A 21,712-nucleotide genomic window follows, 5' to 3' on the forward strand; every position below is an offset into this window, starting at 1 on the left:
AAGGTTTGAAGACTGTGATTCTGGATGCAGGCTCTGACAGAGATATTTGGGAGGACTTTGGTGTCCTCCTGCTTATCTAGACCTTTCTTACCTCCAGAACTCTGGCTGTAAAGATGGAGTTTGTGGCTCCATTGCTCCCATGCTCCATTCCGAAGGCATACACAGCAATGCTAGTGCATCCCTCGGTGGTTTGGGAGTTTTTAACAGTTTTGGTACCGCCACTAGCGCTAACAGTAATTCTGACAAAAGGTTGGTATAATGTGCTCTGACAGAACCAGATAAGCATTAAATGCTAACTTAAGGATTCTAGTGTTCAGGCTTGAAACTAAGTAGTAAAGAGATGAAATGATGAATCTATCACATTCTGAATATATCTTATGTTTTAGCTCCAGGCTAAAAAGGGTTAGTATAACCAAGCTGTAGGATTAATTCATGTAGCAGATAGATAGAAATTCGTGCTATTTTGCATATTGAGATAGTGTAAAATGCTGTGTCACTTACTAGGTAATTTGGCTATTGGGCCAAGTCTCTTTGGCTACAGGTCGCGCTGTTCACGTCTGGTAGCGCTCTGCCCTAGCAGTGTCTGGCTCCCACCTTCCCGTCCCGTGGTCCGGTGTCTGGTTAGCACTGCGCTGTCCTTCTCTGGGGATCACTGACATGAGATTTAATTTATCACGCTGGCTGCCTCAGTGAGATCAATCTAAGAAAATGGATTCAGAATCATACTTAATTTGCAGGATAAATTGTAACAATGTACACCTTGTAAATGAGGAGCACACTAGGTAGATGTTTTTGTCGAGACCAAGCCATTCTTCTTTGATTCCTGCTGTCATGGCAGCTGCAGAGGGTGGCATTTATGTTTCTTTTCAGTTGTGGCAAAGTCGATCTTAAACCTCTCTACTTGAGATGATGAAGTGTGGCATAATGCTGTCTTTAGACCTTAAGTCCAACCCTTGCCTTGATACAACACACAGTTTCTTTTGGGCTTTAGAGGGTGATGTTTGAACCGCATATCCAGGCACGGACGTAGAACAGAGTCTGCCTGTCCGCATCACGTTGTGACTACACCGTGGAAGAAATTCGTAGTTCCTAGAAAAGTCAAGACAAAAACAAACTGTAAAATAAATGTCTTAAAGATGTGAAGAATGAGATAAGGGGAAGCTGCTGCAGCCAGGACTTCTAAGTCGGCGAAGTTCTTTACGTGCGTAGCCTAGCTCATTCCCATATAGGGACTTTTTTCTTGCAAAAGCAGAAAATGGATTCAACTGCCTTTCCCACTCTAAATCGTCTAAAAATATTCAGTTTTCAGTATTCTGTATGCATTCATTTTTGGTATTTGAAGGAAAGGCAATTAACTTGGGACATGCCCAAGATACCGAATCCAGCTGCCTGTAATTCCTTTAAAGGTAATTTCCCCACATTTAAACTTTGGATTAACCTTTTCATATTGAATACAGTGCTGGTAGTTGAAATTAGCCTTGTCCATAGTTTGATTACTGGTCTGGCTAGATAATTGAACATGGGCTTTTCAGTAAAGTAGAAATAATATTTTGCATTTTGTTCTTGAGTAATAACCAGTATTTCATTAATCTAGAAGTGTGGCAAGGAAAATCAGTGTAGAAATCAAGTCTAACTAAAAATGTTTATGCATCTGTGTATCGTGGAATGTGGAGAAAATCCATTCAGATGAAATTTTCGGTTTTACTAGCTAAGGAGTTTTTGGCCACTTTAAGAGCTGAAGGATTCTAGTATGTCAAACTGAGTTGGGATCCGTGGGTTGTGAATGAAGCGTTGGGCTCAGTTTCTGTGACCATTTCAGGCAGTGCTGCTTAGTTCATTTCTGATGGCGGCAGCACTGCCGGCTGTTGCACTGGAACGCTGTCCTCCCTGCATGGTTCAAGCTGGAAAGCCAAGACTTTGCACCTCCTGCTCTGAATTTTGACATTTCTGCATTCTGCCAAGAGCCTAAGGATTCCTTGGAAATCCTGGAAGTTAATCCTGGAATCCTGAAGTTCATATCAATGAAAGCACCGGCTCTGCAGAGAGCACAAGGAGCTATCCAACTTTATAGGGGTGTTGTATGAGGAAAAAACAATTTGCCTGACAGCAGAATACAAGGAAGAAGAGGAAGGTGTACGGGACCTGAGTTGCAATGGAAACAATACAAGGAGGTTAACTTTTCCTGCTCGATGTCCCTCACTGGTGGTGTTTCTGCCTGACCTCCCTCCCGCTGCAGGCAGTCGCTGTGCGGTCCCAGCAGATGAATTTGCACTGTAGCTGCGGAAGACGTACCTCCTTCTGTGACTGGGTGCCAGCCAGAACCGACACAGCTGATTAGTAAATGACAATAGGTGACAAAATTATTGAGAAGACTGGAAGACTCATTAAAGAGAGGGCCTTTGTCCACTTACTCATTCCCATTAGCTGAAAAGTCACTTTGTGCATCTACAGTAACTAGAAGAAAATAACGGCTGTAGAGTAGCCCTCAAGGTTTTTGATCCTAGATCGCTGTGAAAGTTTCTTCTCTGCAGAAGTCCTCTGGTTTAATTTCTTTCTCTGCTTCTGTATTTCTCTCTCCCTCACGTGGTCACACAGAGGTTAGTTCCACAAAAAAAATATTGCCAGGTGACAGGCAAGAAATCAGAAAGTTTGTGCTTTTGATTCCCGCTGTCTTCTCCCCATTCTGGTTTCTCCTGAGGTTATCAAAGGTTCTGTCAGGGTTTTCTCAGTTTTTCTGGCCAAATCTAATTTGTATAGTTCATTCTGCTTCAGTAAAGCCCTCTGTATTTTCCTTTTTAGGTGCGTTACTGTCAAGTGCTAGTGAAGAGGTGCCAGAGTCTGTAACTGCTCAGTCAATAAAAATATCTTCAGGAACACTTCAATTTTGGTCTAGAATTTCTGTTATCAATATTCCAGAAATTGTACCGAGTTACTCATTAAGAATAAAATTTAAATTTGTCCCTGGGGAATGATATTCTGTGCTAAGTTAAATACCAACCTTGGTTCTGCAGTTCTGTTTGCCTGCACTACAATCGCTTGGTTTCAATCACTTTTGAAATGATGACTTGACTAATACTTTTTAACGTTTACAATTCACGTTTAGTTCTCAGAAGAGATTGGGAAACTTGAAGACAAAGTCGAATGTGCCAATAACGCTCTGAAAGCGGATTGGGACAGGTGGAAGCAAAACATGCAGTGTGATATGAGATCAACGTTCACTAATGTGGCTGAGAATAATCTCCGTTATTATGAAGAGGTAAAACACTTTCTCATAGCAATGTTATTTTTTCATTGATTATTTCAGTGGGGAAGTCCATGGGTTGTCTGTAAAGAGGAACTTTTGCATTTTAGTTCAAACCTGTGTTAACTTCAGAATCGGTTTTTGCGGGAAGAGGGAGGCAGTTATCCTTAATTTGACACGTTTCAAGCAAAACGTATTTTATTCGTGCCCAAGTGGTTGATCCCGAGTTCATCATCGACAGAGGGCACTCTTGTTTTACTAACCACAACAATTTGGAACACATTTTTCAGTTCAATGTCAGCTGCTATATTTCAGTTTGGAAACCTTTTGCTGTAACTGCATGAAGAAGCCCTCTGGAAAGCTCAAACTTGCGTAAATGATCTTGTATGAGGGAAACGTTTAAATGTGATTCCATTTCAGACAGCACATTCAGGAAGCCCTCGTTGTTATTTCTCTAAGGAATTGTCTTTCGTGAAATAATCAGACTTTACAAGGATAAAGAACAACAATACAATTTTGAGAAGTCAATAGGAAAAGCTTATTGCACTTTTTAAAAAAATACAAATGCGGCAAGTGTATACAATCAATAAATTGAATCCTTTTAGAATTGAAACTTACTACTTCAGAAAGAAAGTGGTTGAAATTAGATTTTTATTTTCAACTCAAATGCCACGGCTAATATTCTTGGTAAGAATTCCCTTTTACAAGAATATATACTAAGAAAGAGAACTTGAAAACATATAACAAAATATATGAAGCATTCTGTGAAGTTTCTTCATGGGGAACATGTCGTTGATTGAAATGCGCATTTTGACAATATCCCAGATGTCTTGAATTTTTTTAAAGAATTTCTCCTTATTTTGGGGAAAAAATTGCAATACACTAAGCCATCTATTAAACATAAATTAGTAATTTTTACAGATATACGTTGACATCTGTAACTTCCCATCCTGTATTTTGAACTCTTTATGGATTGCCCGTTAGCCAATGACAGTGTCCTGATTTTACAAATCATTTTGTTAAAACATAATTGAAAAGACAGAGCTCTTGATCATCAAGTCTAATTAATTAACATACAGTCTGTGAGATGCACGGACATTAACAATCTGTTGTTACATATTAAGATCAAAATATTTTCTGAAATCAGGCAGCAAGCTTTTGGCATCCTCTCACATTTTCTTCAGTTATTGATGATCTCTGACTTCTATATTAGCAATACATATGTTAAAACGATGCTAAATATATTGGAATATTTTGTTAACGAATGATTAGCTAAATTAAAACACAAAAATAATTCTTTGGTTCTCTTTCCTGTCTAGAAATGCTTTTTGCTGAATTAGAATTTTAATTCAGAACGCCAAAGCTCATACTGCACACAAAATTACTATCATTAAGTCACAAACTGCAGAAAATGGTTCAACTATCGCTGCAACTGCCAGTGGTTCTTCTTAAATAGCCTCTGAAATACTGGACAAATTGGTTTATACTGAGACATTATTCTTTGTTGGTGCTTTTCTTGAATATTGAAATCTGCATAAAACGTTTTTGCTGTTATAACTCAGTAGATCTAGATTTTAGAAAAAAATACCTTATCTTACTGCAGCGGTTGCAGTAACAGAAAACATTGTGCTAACTGTATCACTCCTTGTTTGCAAAGTGAGGGCGTAGCAATTTTTTTCTGTTTTATCAGAAAATCGTTATCTTAATCCTGACATTCACGAGAACTCGATAAAATTAATATTAGATTGGGAGTTTTGATCTAAAATATGCATGTTTATTTGAGACCTGTGGTTAATGCTGACGGTTAATTATCAGAGAAGTGATTCCTGTCAGAGGCCCTTATATTACAAACTACAGGTGCGTAGTGCACTCCTGAAAACAGCAGAAAAAGAAGGCCTAGCATCTGCTTTCGCTCTGTGGAAGTGAACTTCGGGAAGGGCATCTCAGAAACCTGAGAATCAGAATATGATTTTTATGCTTTCAGTAGAGAACAAAATCCTACCCTAAAGATAATAGTTTGAGCCTTACTCATTCAACTCGTGCACACACACAGTGCCTGTTACCACATTTTTCACTTGCTCAGTCTTTACTTGAATCATTAATGTTCTCTCACATGTCCAAAGTTAAATTATTCGTTCATGCTTTTGATGCACCATTTGCTGCTTACTAAGCCTTTTCTTCTTGTAGTATCCCTCATCTTATTTCTTGCCTTTTTTCCCCCCAAAGCATGTTCTGTGCATGCTCCCAGGCACCATGGATGCCATGGACATGGTTCAGTTGCCCAGCCCTTCTGTCCATCTCCTGTGAGGAATCATCTCCTGCTTTCTAATTCAGTCACTACCTGCTTCTCCTCCTTTCCACAGCTTCCCCCCCCTCCAGTTCAACTCCTGTTCTTGCCTCTCCATGAGCGGTGTCCCGTTCCCTTCTCTACAGCAGCGTTTCACTGCGCTCTTCATTATTCCCCAGTCTTGCCGACTTCATTTCCCAGGCGCACAACCTAACCAGGAGTCATTCCTGTTAGTGGCCATTCTCTGCATCCCTTAAATTTCTGAGAACCACAGAGTAACCAGAGACAGACTTCTCATGCTTTCTGGTGGCTTTTGCAGTAGAGAATCCAGTCCTTCAGGACTGTATAAAACTAAAGGCAGTGAGATCAAGTACAACGTAGCCGTGTGTCAAAGTACACTAGAATTTCTAAAATGTTATTTCCTCTTTGTCACAATATGGGGAAAGAGTCTGACCTTCCATTTGTTTGGATTTTTCCTTAATTGTAGTTGCCTAAACATTCTGCTGTCAGCTTGTCAAGCATCACTTAGCTAGCATAAAAGAGTATGTCTCCCTTAAGCTGAATTAAAGTTCACGTTACATGAAGAGCTACTTTAAAGTGTTACCTGTAATTATATTTCTCCGGATTTACTAATTCAAAACAAGTAGAGGTATTTCTGTGGCCTTCCAGCTTATTGACTATCTACATTTAATATAATTGAATAAGAAGTGTGCCTTTGTTTCTACAGCTGTGGAATCGCCAATCTCTTTGTGTCTCTCAATGCTGTGGTAACAAAGACACTAATTAAAGCCCAGTGATGCAAATTTACAGGATGCTCCTATGCAGACCTGTGAGAATGAAGGCTTTCCTGTGATAATGTACAAGCTATGTTATAATACGTTTAAATATAACATCATTTGGTAGCCAAGAATTACCATGGCTGAGCAATCATTTGGTATTCCTGTAGCTGGTCTCAAGAGTTCATAGAGTTGTCGACTTCCTTTACTTTGCTTCTGGAAAAGAGCTGAATATGTGCTTAAGTCTCTCTGTATTCCACAAGGGCTTAAGGCCAATAACATAATGTATTAATAACGACTGCGAGTGCATTGCTATTCTGAAACAATATGAAAAGGTTTTAATTTTTAAAAATTCAGAACTTTACTCCTATTTCTGAAGTAGATACAGCATCGATTCGTTTGCCTTACAGAGAAAAGTTCTTGAATGAAGTATGTGTTAACACCGTACTATTTATTTGATTCCTTTTCCCCATGCCTTAGGTGTGACACTGTGGTCTGAAATAGCACACCTTAGTCCAGAAGAGGTATCTGCCATACAGGTGAAATCACAAACTGTCCACAGGGTGGAGCTTACAGCTGAGGAAGCTGATTGTCACCAGGAGTATTGTCATTAAGTTAGGTATAGATATCCTGCAGACCCCTAAAGATGCAGCATTACTAAAACCAAAACAAGACACGAAGTTAGTGGTGGTGGTGGTGGTATTGTTATTTAGCCAGCATGTCTGAAGCGTTCCTGGTACAAATTAGCAAAACCAAACCAGGCAATGTTGAACTCTGCCTTCAAAGAGCAATTAAACATTTACTAAGTTTTTCCCTTTTGTTTTTCTCATGTGTTTACTATAGTCTCTAGGATATTTACAGCATCAAAGCAAAAGGAACGCTTCAGTTTTTCTCAGCAAAGAACTTTCTTAACCTATTCTGTTCAGAAAAAACACTGGAATAAGTAGCTAGATTTTGCAGCCTGATCCAAAGACTAGTTAGACATTATAAATCCAGCAAATACAGCAGAGTTTGGTTTTCCACTGCTCATGAGGCACTCTAGTAATTGCAGGAAGATTGGGGTTTTTTTCATGATGTAGGATGATATTGAATTAGTTTTGGCATTGAAATAACATGTTTTTTCTTGTGCATGGATGAGCATGTTTTAAAGCGTAGCCTCTAATTTTATTTTTCTCATGTCAAACTAATCCCGTTAAACCTTTGCAGCTTAATCAGATAAAAAGCTAAAGTTATCTTTGATATAGTGAGATTCTTGTTGGTATTGACACAGCTTACTCTTATCCAAAAATATAAATAATTTCCTGATTTTTCTTAACTATTTCAAGCGTAATTTAGTTTACTTCTGTGACCTACGTTGTTGTACAGGCATAAATCGATCCAAAAGATTCATTAGGGCAAAACAATACTCCTTCCCCATTACAGCAGCTTCCCTCTAGCTCCAAAGCCCTTATGTACCTCTCTCTCTAGTGTAAGCTGTAGAAAAATAGATGAGATTTGTTGTTTGCCCTGGAGGCCTCTGTAGTGATGCATTTAGCTAGTCATTTGGTTGCGTAGCAAAAAGTTAGGTGCTCGTGCATGTTGATCACGTCCTGCCTTAGCAAAGCCTGGGAATTTAGCTAACAAACTCCATCTGATTTTCAAAAGCACCCACATGGCTGAGCCAGTTTGTCCCTGTGCACGTCATTTCAAAGCCAGGATCCATCTTTGAACCCTCATTCACTTCAACCGTAAAAATGTCTTTTAAATACTTTTCGGAAGACATTTTTGTATAGTGGGAATCACGATTTCTACTCACTCTAGTTTTTGTTTCCTTGCACCCAGAAACTACGAAAGTATTTTTTTTTTTCTCTCTCTCAGACACGCACAAGACTTCATTTGCAGATCCTACTCCAGAAAATGCCATCATAAGTGATATTTTTAAGGTATCAACCATGGAAAACAGGGAACTGGCACAGAAACACACATGGCATGTGACACACTGCTGCTGTTATCATCCCTGCTACACGTTCTATTTTTATATCTCCTTTTTAGTTCGATATGCAGTTGTACTATATGAAAACCTTTTTTGCTGTTTTTTCTAAGAATGATATTGCAGGATAGATGTGTGACCTGCAGCAGTAATCAGAATATTTTAGGTAAAGTAACCTTATTTAAGGTCTTGCTATCTCATTTTGTGTATTTAGGCTTTTTTATGTCTTCTGCCAGGCTTTTACAAGTAATTGGATTATGAATTTCAATCCTATGCATGCACATTTAATTTCCTGGGTTTGGTTTTTCTTTTTTTTCCCCTTTCAGTCTCCTTTGTGAAAGCTGGCTGATCCTCTATTAGATCTCCGTTTTCAACCTCCCAGGAGAATGAAGTAAAATCATTCTGTAATAATGTTGAAGTATACATCACTAACGAAATGTCGTTTATGCAGTTCATGCTTCACAATACAAAAAGCCTGAGCCTAAGGCACAGAGACCTAGTTTTGTTTTGGTATGGTTAATTATAAAACTTGTCGGCTGTAGCAGCACTGTGATGTCTGACAGTGGAATGAGCCACCATTGCTCTTGCATTTTGGAAAATGTGTTTCGGTTATATAAAGGAGGATAAATTAAAACCTGAATAACTTGTGTAACTGAAAAAAATGCTTTGCATTCTTGTCTGGAAAGACTTCAGTAGATTGTATCTATCTGGTTAAGCAACATACTGTGATTGCATTTTAACACGTGCAGTTTGGCTCAGTGTTGCAAAGATAACAGAAAGCCATTTTTACATTCCAGCCAGTGCTGATACACATATTTTAATTCACATTACTGAAATTACAGAATGACAAAGCATGGAGTTACATGGTATAAATTAAACCGTGATGCAGAAAAAAACCATCAGTCATTGTCAACAAAAGACTCTTCAAGAAACAGTCATCATTTCTTGTCCCACACCTAGAAAAAGCCTAGGAAAACAGATGTGCCTTGCAGCTTTCTAGGATGGTAATCCAGGCTGGGCTCTAGCAGACAGGTATCTGAGTCCGAGCGCCACAGTGAAGACACATTGCTAGCAGCTGCCTCATTGGCGTTTTAAAACCAAGATGCCACCTTCCAGCTCAAGCATCTCGGATAGACTCAGCTGCCAGTGTCACGTGACGTAGGGGAGAACCTAATGATCGGAGCTTAAAGGCTTTATACAAAAGGTCAAAAAGACCTTTTAAGTCAGAAATCAGTTTGCAATTCACTGTTCATGCTAGCGCTATTTGCGCCGTTTCTCCCCGATTTTATATTTAGCATTTCAAAATAACATTTCTCCACAAAGTCAATGAAGAAAGCAGATTTCCACATGAATCTTATCCTGTTATTCCTCTCTTTTCACAGGAATTCAAACCTTAGATGTGCTCTAAACAGCAGCATGATGTTGTTGTGTGCAGAAGCAGCAGAAGTTAGTTGGGGATTTTGTCAGCAAGATCAGAAAAGAAAGACTGGGGGAGTAGATTCATGGTTTCCATAGTCTAGGGGACAATATACGAATAACAGGAACAGTCTCTTAACATGCCTGAAAACGACCAAAAACCTATGCAGACATAAGCTCCCGCATACTTTTTTCTTTGTGATCTCTTAGGTCAGTCGGCTGTTTTAACCTCTCCCATTTTCTTGCAGACCCGCGTCTTCTACTTTTTTATGTCTTCAGAGACATAATCGCTGCTGACTTTTGTTTGTTTTTTCTTGTTTCTTTTGTCACCCATAATTTTACGGGTATCCCTGGTTCTGTGTCCTTGTGCCATCGTGGATTCCCCCAACTCCGGTCACCCTGTGTGTCTTCTTCATTTTGCTCTTTGAGCTTATACTTCAACATTATTCATGACTATCAGATCCTCCCACTCGTCCGCTTGCACACAGATATGCAGTAATACCAGGACCTAGGCTCTTTAATGTAATATGATTAAATCTGCACATTTAATGGCAGAGTTTTGAAGTCATTCACTAGAAACGTCTAATAAGACAGCGTTAGGTGGCTGTAAGTTCAAGCAGCGTGAACGCTAGCGTGTATTTTCCATGTCTCCTAAGCAATGACAGACGGATGCTAGATGCTTCATTGTAGCTGGGCATAGCAAATTACTGTGGCTTGAATAGCTTATGGCAAGTTTTCACTTAGGAAACGATGCTGTTTTCAGGGTACTGATTTAATTCAAAGTCCAGATAAATGGAGCATGCTGTCCAGGTTTTAATATAAAAGCAGATATTTCCTGAGAAATTTCAGAAGACTTATTTATTGTGAATATTTCAGATTCTTCATGAAAAAAACTGTGTACAGTAAGTACTAAGTAAGCTGTGTTGTCAAGAGCAATAGGAATGAGTGTATAAGTCGAAATTTTATTAGAACGTTTCCATTTTAAGGTGGGGGGGTTTTTTTCAGTCGCATCAAAACAATAAAATTATTGCATGACTTTGCCTGCCCTGTTCTAATGACAGACTTGAAATAGTAGAAACCTGGTACTTCGGGTAACAAGCATCAGCACACCACGGGTTACCTAGTGAGAGCCTTGCCATGACTCTCAACACTAATCTATGATTTACAATGGTTTGCCAAGCTGCCAACACTCATTTAAGCCAAATTGAACCAAAGTAATTTAGGGATTTTTTTTTTTTTTCTCCATTTTACTGCCTACAGTCCTGGTGCTTCAAATTAAAAAATCAGTTTGTACGATTATAAATACATTTTTCCATGAGGAGAGAAATGCCACTTTTTGTAAGGATGACAATTTCCCCACCTCCCCACCGCCTGCCTTTCTGGTCCCATTTCTTTCCCATTACTCAGGGGAAAAATGAATTCTGTGTGTGTTTAGAAAAAAACTGATTTAATTTAACTTGGAAAGAAAATTAGGTATACAATAGGAATCCACAGAGATTACAAGGGAACCGTGCCTGACAGCGCGCTATTTGGAAGGGATCTTTGCCAGTAACTAAAGGGAGAGATTAAAGAAGAGCATAATTAATGTTAGCATCTTCCATGCTAACACATACAATTACGATGCTCACACTGTGCGCTTGTCATTATGTAAAAGTGACCTTTACAGCTCGCTCAGCATGTTGGCTAACATTTTGCATATCACTGAGCTGCCTAGGAAACCATATTTTGCTCTTACCATAGTCCCACAAAAGCAGCTTGTGACAATGCGTATGTATTCTGCTTTTTTTTTTTTTCCCCTTCTTTTTCTCCTTGGCTACCAGTTTTACAGAAATCTGTCTGCTATATTCATATGTATCTGTGGTTTTTTTTAAAGTGCCTTGCTACATGGGAGTCCTTCCTAGCATCTCAAACAGTGGACCTTCACGTGGAAGAAGATGCTGAAGACAGGCCTTGAGTAATATCTCTGCTCGATCTCTGCCTTTTCTCTGCAGTTTCTCCCAACCAAAGAAGTGCTTTATACAAGATCAGATACATTATTAAATTTAACTGTTAATAATCAGTGAAATGCAGGAAACCAGCTTATTGAAAACTCAGGTATTCTAGTCCTGAAATATGTTTTGGAACATGCTATAAATTGCTTTATATTGCTTAGCTGTGATTTTACATATTTTTATGCAAGTGTTTGCATACAATTGTTTTCATAAATATTGCATAATTTGGATATAAAGTATTTTAAATATGTACAAATAGCTCCATTTTAATAAAAAGTTTAATAAGGAAAGCTTGTCTTCATTCTGTATCCTAGTCTTTGAGAAGTATTTTGGTGTTTTAGCATGCTTGTTATATTCTCTTTGTTGAGTAATTTCCTGTACTTGTAAAATTACCTACCGTAGTCTTTGGGGAGCTCTTTAGGATTATTTTAATGGATTGTGCTAGTCACCCGATGGCAACGTGGTACGGAAAGATGCCGAACATGTTCTGCGAGATTAGTGCTGCTTTAAAGTACTGTTAATTCAGTTTTCAGTTTGCAGTATTTACATGTCTATTAAACATCTTCAATTCGGCATTTTTTAAAGGATGAAGTAAAAACTGACAGTTCATGAAACAGACTGTTTCTACAGTGGTACAACGGTAGTCGCAGCACTGGTCCTGCCAACACGAGAGCCTCCATTTGGAGTTTGCAGGATCAACCCTGTTACTCGCATGGCTGATCCTCCTGTAATCCTTAACTTCCTCCCTCTTTGGATAGCCAGCGTGGAAGGGAAAGGACAAGAGCGTTTTGCGTTAAAATTATTAGCTCGTTCACTCATGCAACATACATTAAAGTGTTCCAGTCATTGAATTATTCCACCCAAAGGGCTGTCGGTCTAGCACTTGTAATTCCTGCAGTTGTTCTCCCTGGTGGTGAAGGTCCGAGCAAGCCTAAGTCTGAATATGGAAAGAATGAGGTGCAGGAACTGGAGACAGCCGAACCGCGGCTCCGGCCTCGCAGAACGGCAGGGCTTCAGCCTCACCTTCACCTTTTGCGGTGGTAATTTGTGAGCTTGCTCTTGTCAGTCACCTAATGGCTGCGGGGGGGGGGGTCAGTTCCTGAGCACGGGGCTGCACTTGGGTGGCTGTGGACCTGTCCAAGCTGGACGAGTCATTTTGTGGCTTTGACCTTAAGAAATTTAGGTTGCAAGTGAGACCTGGAATACCAGCACGGCCTTTTCAGCAATGCGAGGAAGACTGCTCTCAAGCTGCCCCCATGAAGTATTAACGAAAGCTCAGCAGGTTGGGGTTTATTCAGCTGTAAAATAGCAGTTAAGATGCTTCTGAAATACTGCGGGAAGCATGCCTCTCTCCCACCTTGGACAATTGACAGACGAGAGGCGAGTCCGTGTCGGGAGGAAGGCGGTGCGGTGCCGAAGGGCTGCGCCGCGCAGCGTCCTCTCCAGCAGTGCTGGCAGCGGGCGCTCGCAGGAGGCAGGGAAGAACAACGCGGCTGGTCTACGCTCTTTTCCCATTGTATCCTTCCCACTGATTTTTTTTTTTTTTTAAACATCAGAGCTTCTATCAATGTGCTTAATAGCCCTTAATGCCTTTCCCTGTGCTTTATTTTCTTTTTTTCCATCTAAATTTTTAGTATTTACCGTGCTGAATATCAATGGATTCCACAATTTAATTTGCAGGAAAAATCGATTCATTTTGTGATTTCCTAAACCAGCTACCCAATAATTTCAGGTAATGCCCTCTGCCTCTTAGCTTCTGAGAAGAGATGAACAATTGTTTCCTATTTGTCTTCCCTGTGCCGCTCAAGAATTTACAAACCTCTAGTGTGTCTTCCAAGCGCTGCCTCTTTTCCCAGAGGAAAAGCCGTAGCTTAATATCGTCTTGTACAAAAGGCATTTCACATCTGTGCTCATTGTTACTGCTTTTCTCTATATTTTCTAGTTCTGCTGCAACCGGTGTTCAAAATGCAGGCACACCAGAAACGTACATCTTGTCATAATTACGCTTTGATTTTTTTCATCATTCTTTCCTACTAATTCCTAATCTATTTTTTAAAGTACCACTGAGTGCTGAGCTGCCATTCCATAGAACTGTCCACTAACATTAAGAGCTATTCTGAAGGTTACTAAATAATTTAATTTCCATCGGTGTGTATATATAGGAGAATTGGCTTTTCCCCAGTGAGCATTAATTTGCATTTATTAAGACTCAATTTTGCCTGCTGTTTTTAGCTCCTAATCTCTCAGTAGTGTACGGTCCTATAAACAGGATTCCAACAAGATAGGCAGCAGTAACACTCTGAATACCAGATAAGCGAAAGTTCAAGAAACTGAGCTTTAACAGGCTTACCTGGAAGGATATGACTGTTTAAGTGTAACCAAAAATTAAATACCGTGCCTCTAATCTAGGTTCCTCTAAGCAAATGTGATGTCTGGTTAGCTGAGACGGGGAATGCCAGCGTGCGTTGCATTGATTTTACCTCTATGTTCTGCCGGAGCAGAAAGCTGCTCTCCGAGGTGTTTGGAAATCAGAAGCACCATCGGAGATTTTGCATCCTTGGTAAAACCGAGGGCTGTGGTTCATTATGTTCATGATTTATTTTTAATTTCTTTTCCTCTTTAGCTAGGCCATAACTTATGGGGGGAAAGACTTTAGTCATCAGTTATATAGAGGCTTTCTTGTGACCATGTTGTTGTTTTTCTGATTTTCTAGTAGCACTATCATGCAAAACCAAGGTCTATTGTTACGTACAATCAAACATTGTCCTTTTTGTGTCGTGCAAATACTTCTGAAACTTACAATTTTGGAAGGTCTATTGTGTATTCAGACCTCTTTCCAAAGATTTTTCTTTGATGGAGCCTCACCTTCCCTAGACTAATGCTTAGAAAGTGCTTAAACTATTCGATTACTCAAAACCAATCTGCCTGTCCTTACTGGATTTTCTTTCTGCTGTTTTCAGATAGCTTTGTGCAGCTTATTAGAGCCCAACCACTTTAAATAATTCCTGAAGTGCCAGAAGTCTGACTAGGAATTCAACTTCCAGCTGCTTAGAGCTAAGAGCTTCTGCCCCGAGGCCTCGACTTCCTTCGGCAGATTTGCAGACTGAAATTAAACACTTCAAAGGCAAATCTGATCTTCAAGAGAAGAAACCAGTGTAAAAATGGTGTCACGATTTAGTGTGTCTGTCTGCAGAGAGCATGAAACAACAGCTCTGAGTGGTAGATTCCCATCCAGGTCTGTGAGGGTTTTGTTCTCAAATTTAGGTGAAGTCACTTTAAAAACATTAGTGTTTCACTGTAAAATAGAAAATTCAAAGTGCACCTGCAGTTTCCTAGCTAGATAATCGCCACCTGTAGAATACGGAACCGGCACAGCTTATCACCTTCCTCGGGCAGCCAGAGACAACGTGACCGAGTGTGTTTCCTTGGCCCAACAACTCCGTTTTTTCGCAGTGACGCCCTTGCTGCCCAGCGTCAGAGACGGGACCATTGGCCGGTGGTCGCGAGTTACTGGTCAAACACTTGCGAAGTGCCCATTACAGCATTCTGAATTTATGTCCAGGTACTTTGAAAGCGCAAGGCGAATAAATATTTAAAAGAAAGAAGAGAGGCCTCCTTTTGCTCAGAGTTCAGCGCGCAAACCCCAGCTCCTGGCTAACCACAGCCAGCTTCCTCAGAGAGAAGTGTGATCGCACAGTTTGCGGGGCTGCAAGCTTTAGTCATCGTGGTCCGTGTCTTGACCGTAAGGAGGAAACGATTCCAAGACAGAAGAAAAGGTCAGTTTTTGAGAACGTGCTGCCTCTTTATATCTTAGTGGTTCATACCTAGGGCCTGTAAACAATGCATTTCTCTCTCGTGTTAGACTGAAAACACACACAAAGACAAGAACAAAAAGCTGTCACCAGTGCAAATTGCCAGTAATAAAGGTAAAACAGAGATGGCTTGTACGGGTAAGACATCAGTGGCTCTAAGCGCTGAATGGTTTTAAACGGTTGCCTGGTGCAGGCTCCGTCGCTTGACAAGCTGCAAGTGATCTGCGGCAAGACACATGTCCAGAGAAAAAGGAAACGGGCTTAAAAAAAGAGCTGCTGACCCCTGCTGCTGTCAGCCTGCACCCAAAGTAGTGACTTTTCAAAAAGATTTGGGCTTTACATATTGAAATTCTTTCATTTGCCTGATAGCTATGGGCAGGATTTCGCTGATAGCGTCACTAAAATAAGGATAATGCTGGCATGAATTAATCATGAAACCAACCTTCCAGCAGGAGCTCTGCAGGCCAGGAGGAATATCAAGGGGTTTTCTTTCATATGCCCAACTCACACTTTAATATTACATGTCAGCGCTGCCCACTATATTGCACGAACAATATAGCAGCTTAGCGAAGAATGGATGAGGGCAGAGGTGTACGTAATAGGCCCCTCTGATTATGTTTTAAGTTTACTCAAAGAAAATGGCTAAATAAACCTTTTCTGACAAATGGAGGAGCTCCCACCTGGTAGGTGGTGGGGCTGACTCGAGTGACTAGAGGATCAAATTGTACAGCCTCAGCAGAAAGCACCTGGGCAGCAAAACACTCACAAAGCACTGCCCAGCTTTGAAGCTTTTACTGCGTGAACCAGTTATGAACTGTTGATTGGTTTTCTGTTGCCTTGACTCTAGCCCTGCCATCATCCCGGAGAGAGAAAAGCCTTATCTAAGCGATCCCACAGAGGCAGCTTATTGAATATAGCGTGAATAACGGAAATGTTGGCCAACAAACTGAACCTGAAACCCCTTCAAGAAACCTACTGTGTGGCTCTTCCAAGCTGCGCCACCGTTTGGTTGCAGCCCCCCTGTTGGCAGTGGCTCAGCCTTGCTGGGAGGAACAGAGAGACGACAGCTCATCCGAACCTGAAAGGGACAGCCACAAACTTTCAGGGGATTTGGGAGGTTTTGGGGACCTGAAAAGCGAAGGTTCATCCTCTTTTAGGTAAGATACACAATTAAAGAAATGCAGAACTGTAAAAGGATGTCCTTGTTTAAAATGCAATTGGAAAAATGATCAAAAAACATTGTATCAGTTTTCCTAGAGGGCAAAAGCCATACTTTGAGGTTTAAAATTTTTGATCTAGACTGCCATGACACTGAGTTTTCAGCAGGAATAATTCCTGTGATAACTGTATTGCTTAGAAGGTTAGTTAAGGAATAAGCATTATTATGTCTGCATTAATAATTAACCAAGAGTTGCCAGTAAGCCATTAACTGTCAAAGCCAAACTAAGAAACTTCCTTGGAATCAAGGCAACGTTGATCACGTGGCGTGGGGAAGATTCACTGTTCTTTAAGTAATTGTTATAATGCTATGTCAGCTTAAAGAGCAACTGAATTGCCTTTTTGAATTAACTTCTTTAATAAAAAAATAAGTGGTTGCAATGTTATAATGTGATTTATTTTTTTTACGGAAGTAAAGCATCTCACCGGGCTCTTTTGCAAATGAAAAGAAATAAGATGTTTATTTCTTTTTATTTGTGCTCTGGAATTGTATTCATTTAAATAATAAATTAAGCTTTCACCAGGAGGTAAAAAAAACAGTATGTAAAATGAGAGCTGAGCAAGAAGCTCCATACGTGTACAACTATCACAAAGCTCCTTCCTTCTAAGTGGAGAGCTGGTTTTTCACTCGGGTGCTGCATTATTTGCCTGTTGGGTTAGAAGACAAAGCCAGAGTTGCCCTGAACATCTGCACCTCCTGCCCAGGAGCCCTAGGAATTGCTTGGGCTCCACAAAGCTGGTAATGAGCCCTTCAGGCTGGCAGGGACTACCTAAACGGGAGCAGCTCATTGAAGTTTCAGAATCGCTAATGCTTTTTCATCTCTTTTTACAGCTTGATACTGCAATATACACAGCACAAGAGTCCAAAGTTTCTATCTAATAAAAGCAGAAGAGGGAAGTTTATGAGGGTTCCTTTCAACCTAAAAAGTATTCTAAGAGTCCGTGAAATAAAGTGGAAATGGAGAGTAATTCTATGAAGAGAAAAACTATTACAGGAATTTAGTACATCCTCTCCTACTTTTGTCCACCAGCGATACCTTTTGCAATAAACAATAAAACCTGGCAGATACTCTGCTGACATAAAAGCAAGGCTGAAGCAAGGTTAGAGAAAGATTTGTAATTGGGTTTGAGAGAAAACAGCTACGTGAGAATAGCTCTTTGGGGACCGTGTTCATTCACTGACAGGACAGTACAAATTTTATAAGCAAATTAATTGAGACAGCTTAACATAGTAAAGTTGTTCAATATTTATTGGGGCCTTCCAGCATGTCGCTTTATTCCTGTGATTGCACATATTTTGCAACCATCTCATTGTGGGGAAGAAAAATAATGGAGAAATATAAAAGGGGAGGGGCAAAAGCAGAAAAAGCAACTCATTTATAATCTTCCGTGATGATGACTGTGCACTATGGCACGCAATTGTTAAAAAGAATTTAAAGATGTTATACAAATACAGTTGTGCCTCATTTTGTCACATATGGGTACAGCAAATGAAGACATACACTTCTGCTGAAGACTGAATCTAGAACCTTTTCTTTTATATTAGCCTTTTCTTCATTTCTGAGGTTTTGCTGAAGCAGAGAGACTCTCGGTACAGAGCAGCATCAGCCCTACCCAGAATATCTAATACAGAAAGGCAGCACTGGGTCAAACCGGCAAGCCTTAGCCAGCTTCTTTTAACCAAGGTAAAAAAAGCCATGCCCTAGCTGGCTAAAATGCAGAGACGCCAAAAGAAGACATTCCCTGATCATTTTTTTTTTCCCTTTCCGTAAGAGCTGCAAAGCCACCTCCTACAGGTCCCACACTGGTCCCTGCTCACCCGTCTGAGCACCTCACCCAGGTTTAATAAGGGCTTTTACAGCCGCCTTAGGAGAGGGTACACAGTCCCCTGACGGGGGAGCTGGCAAAGCGCAGGGTGCGGAGGGCTGGGAGCCAGGCATGCGCTGGGGAGAGGTAACCCCGGTTCTCTTCGGAGCGGCCCTGCCCCAGTGCTGAGCGAGATGCTGAGGAGCAAAAGGAGCTACTGTACTTTGTCTCGTTACTCAAAAGAGAGTCTGGGAGCGGTACAAAGATAACTGTCACCTGTCACTTGGATTGCAGTCTATACATAGATTTCAGAATATGGAAGATCAAAAAATAGTACGGAAGGAAAAAAAATACCTTGGATACAATTAGAAGGATATTTGCTTTCATGATTTAAATTATATTTGGCTTAGTTTTTAACCCCTAACTCGAAATGCTCCTGTTCCGACTTTCTGTGGCTTGCTACATAGACCGAACGTGCGTGGCGTCCGAGGTCTGTGAGGGTTGCTATGGGAATTGCGGCTTCACTGCTCAGAAAGTCACTGTCGGCAACTTGGCAAAGCCGATCAACGTTATTGCTATGTGTGTTCATCTGCCCTTAGAAGCATTTGTCTTACGGACGACCGTTATGGAAAACAATATTAATTCATATCTGCTTTTTAATATGTCATCTCATTTATCAAAAGTATTTATTCAGAACCAATAAACTGCAAGGCTGTGAAGATTTTCCTTGGGAGTCCCTCTCCAGTAACACAGATCCAGATGCTAGATTGTTCTAATTCATTATTTGTGGTACAGCTATTTTATAGCAAGGATGTAGGAACACGTGTAACTCCAGAAAATGGCCAGCGCGGTGTCACCTGGCACAGCCATGTGCCCATAACGCTGGCAGCTGACATTTAGCTCACTCATCTGTGTGGAGAGCTGCTCAGTGCAAGGAACATTTCAGTATTAATTTTGGTTTTTCAAAAATGTGAGATCGGTTCAGAGCAGAATTGAGTTCCCCGAGTGATTCCAACCATGCAAATGTATTTACATGGTGCCTCTTGTTTTTTGGTCTGTTCTTTCATTCTGGGATACGTGAATATTCCCAATGTGACTGCTGACCACTCCATCATTACGCTGTGATCCAGAATCCACGGAAATGAATGAAAAGACCAAAGACTGTGTTCAGCTGTTCTAATACGAAGTCTCCCAATTAAGCGACATTCAAATTATTAATAGTATTTGGGGAAAATTTGCTCATTAAAAAGAAACCGGAGCAGAAAAATATAATCAGTGTCTTGACTTTACTCTTACATTTGGTAGTGACCACAATGTTCCTGCCATTTGTTTCTAAAAGGTTGGGGGGTGATTTTTTTTTTTGCGGGGGGAGCATTTTCCATTGTCTCATCTTAAGTATCTCAGCTGTTCTCCAGCAGCAGCATGTGTTTAGAAGGGAAGCAATAAAGCCTTAATTATAGGACAGTGTAACAGCTACAAATGCATATTCTACTGCTACGTGTTCTTCAGAAGGATGTAATCAATTCACACTGCGTTTGAATGATGTTTCATATTGTGATCTTGCAAACCGATCTTAAAATAGCCAGTTTATAAAGCAAGCTAAATCTCTATAATTAGGAGAGCCTTTCTTTTTTCCAAATTAACCCTAAAAGAAAAGCGGGAGGATGGAGGTACAGCAGCTTTGATTTTGAACCCCCTACTGAAGTAAAAGAATGCTAATAATTTGGAAGCTGGTTTTGTTTTGTTTTTTTAAGAAAAATGCACAGCCATTAAACAACATACACAACAACTACATGTGGTGTGTCACAGATGAACTTAAAATGGTGTTTCTGTAATGCCGAATCACCATGAATTAATTCAGATAGTGAACAGTGACACATTGTTTTGGATTTCAGTAAGAAAACAAGAAAACAGAGTTGACGGAATTCAGCATTTTCAGAACTTGTTTTGTACCATATCATTTAACAAGTGGCCAGTGGCTTCTGCTTTACACCATGACGGCGCGGTCCTGCTGAAAGCTCAAATCTCCTGTGAATTGAACTGTGATCTTGGGTTTTAAACATGCCACCAACTGAGGCTGATAATGCACCATCCAGGAGAAAAAACTAAACTAATGTTTCATTACAGCAGGTTTTGAGAACAGCTGCAAACCCCTTGCCATGGAGGTGGAACTATAGCGTATCCAGAGCATATTTCATCCTTCGGGGTTAACTTTGAAGCAGCTGGGATTAATGGATCAATCATTGTTGTAACAGCTCTATTCCAGTATCTATAGCCTTGAACTATGGTGTCATAAGAAAGAAGAGTCAGGTATATTACGTGACATATGAACGTCAGGTAATTAACGTTGCTTAGTGAAAAAAGCAAATTTTAGAGGATCCTGTGGCTGAGTAAAGTCCAAGTGAGTTACACCAGCCCTCTGCTCAGCCCTTTTGCAGAGGCATGGCCACTGAACACAGGGGCTGAACGGTGGTGAACGTGGATCAGCTCTACCCATGAGCCAAAGTGGCACAAAGATGCCACTGAACCAACTTTTGGTTGCTGAGGCATAGCTCGGTTTTCGACTGTAGTCCCTCTCTCCTTTGCCACTTGCCAGAAAAATTGAGCACGGCTGTCAAAAAGCTGATCAACAAGCTTAGAGTTTCCATATTTGCTACATACGAGTGTCGTTTTGTGTAGCGAGAGCTTCTCATCTGGGTCTCTCCCATGTCACAAAACTTCAGACGAGGATCCCTGCCTGTCTTACTTATCATTTCTTTGCAAGGACAAGTTCGTAAGCATGTTAATGACCAGGGAAAGAAGGTATGTCTATTTGGGGAATGTTACATCTTTTTACAGTATAAATGATTGTTCTCAAGTGAATAGAACCAAAAGTATTAGAATAAACTATAATTTGCGTTCGCCTAATCTCTTGAAGTTGCTTGAGACACGGTGATAGCCCCACCCTGTGGCAGGGGGCAAGAAAAGCTTCTCACTTTTCTAAAACTCTTCAACAAAATACACATAGTAGGAAGGAGAAAGGCTGTCAAGTCTCTTGGCCTTTTCTGTTCCTTAAGTTTTATCATGTACTTCTGCAGCATATGGGTATAACTAATTACAGTTTCTGAGCAGATGTGCAAAAGATGGATTGATGTGCCAAGGCTGGTAAATGTCCAATGAGGAGGAGACTGGTGTGCCCATGACAGATTTTGTAAAT

General features: G+C 40.4%; 2 protein-coding genes across 5 annotated transcripts in view; one reads left to right on the top strand and one right to left on the bottom strand.

The window, feature by feature from the left end:
* The window catches only part of SNX7 (sorting nexin 7), a 30,447-nt gene extending 18,477 nt beyond the window's left edge, over window positions 1-11,970 (top strand). For 2 of the 3 annotated variants that reach the window (XM_076337817.1, XM_076337815.1), the window contains 2 exons: window positions 3,104-3,256; window positions 11,563-11,970. In XM_076337817.1, the coding sequence (XP_076193932.1) occupies window positions 3,104-3,256; window positions 11,563-11,643 (234 nt within the window). In that variant the 3' untranslated portion in view covers window positions 11,644-11,970. The other variant, XM_076337816.1, reaches the window with a different exon arrangement.
* The window catches only part of PLPPR5 (phospholipid phosphatase related 5), a 294,136-nt gene that overhangs the window by 8,319 nt on the left and 264,105 nt on the right, over window positions 1-21,712 (bottom strand). The window contains exon 14 of one of the 2 annotated variants that reach the window (XR_012995355.1): window positions 502-1,089. The exons of the other annotated variant lie outside the window; for it this stretch is intronic. The gene's annotated coding sequence lies outside the window, so the exon portion shown is untranslated. The remainder of the gene's footprint in view (window positions 1-501; window positions 1,090-21,712) is intronic. 2 annotated transcript variants of the gene reach the window in all.

Source organism: Aptenodytes patagonicus, chromosome 5 (genome assembly GCF_965638725.1).
Source record: "Aptenodytes patagonicus chromosome 5, bAptPat1.pri.cur, whole genome shotgun sequence".
In the NCBI taxonomy this organism is placed as follows: domain Eukaryota; kingdom Metazoa; phylum Chordata; class Aves; order Sphenisciformes; family Spheniscidae; genus Aptenodytes; species Aptenodytes patagonicus.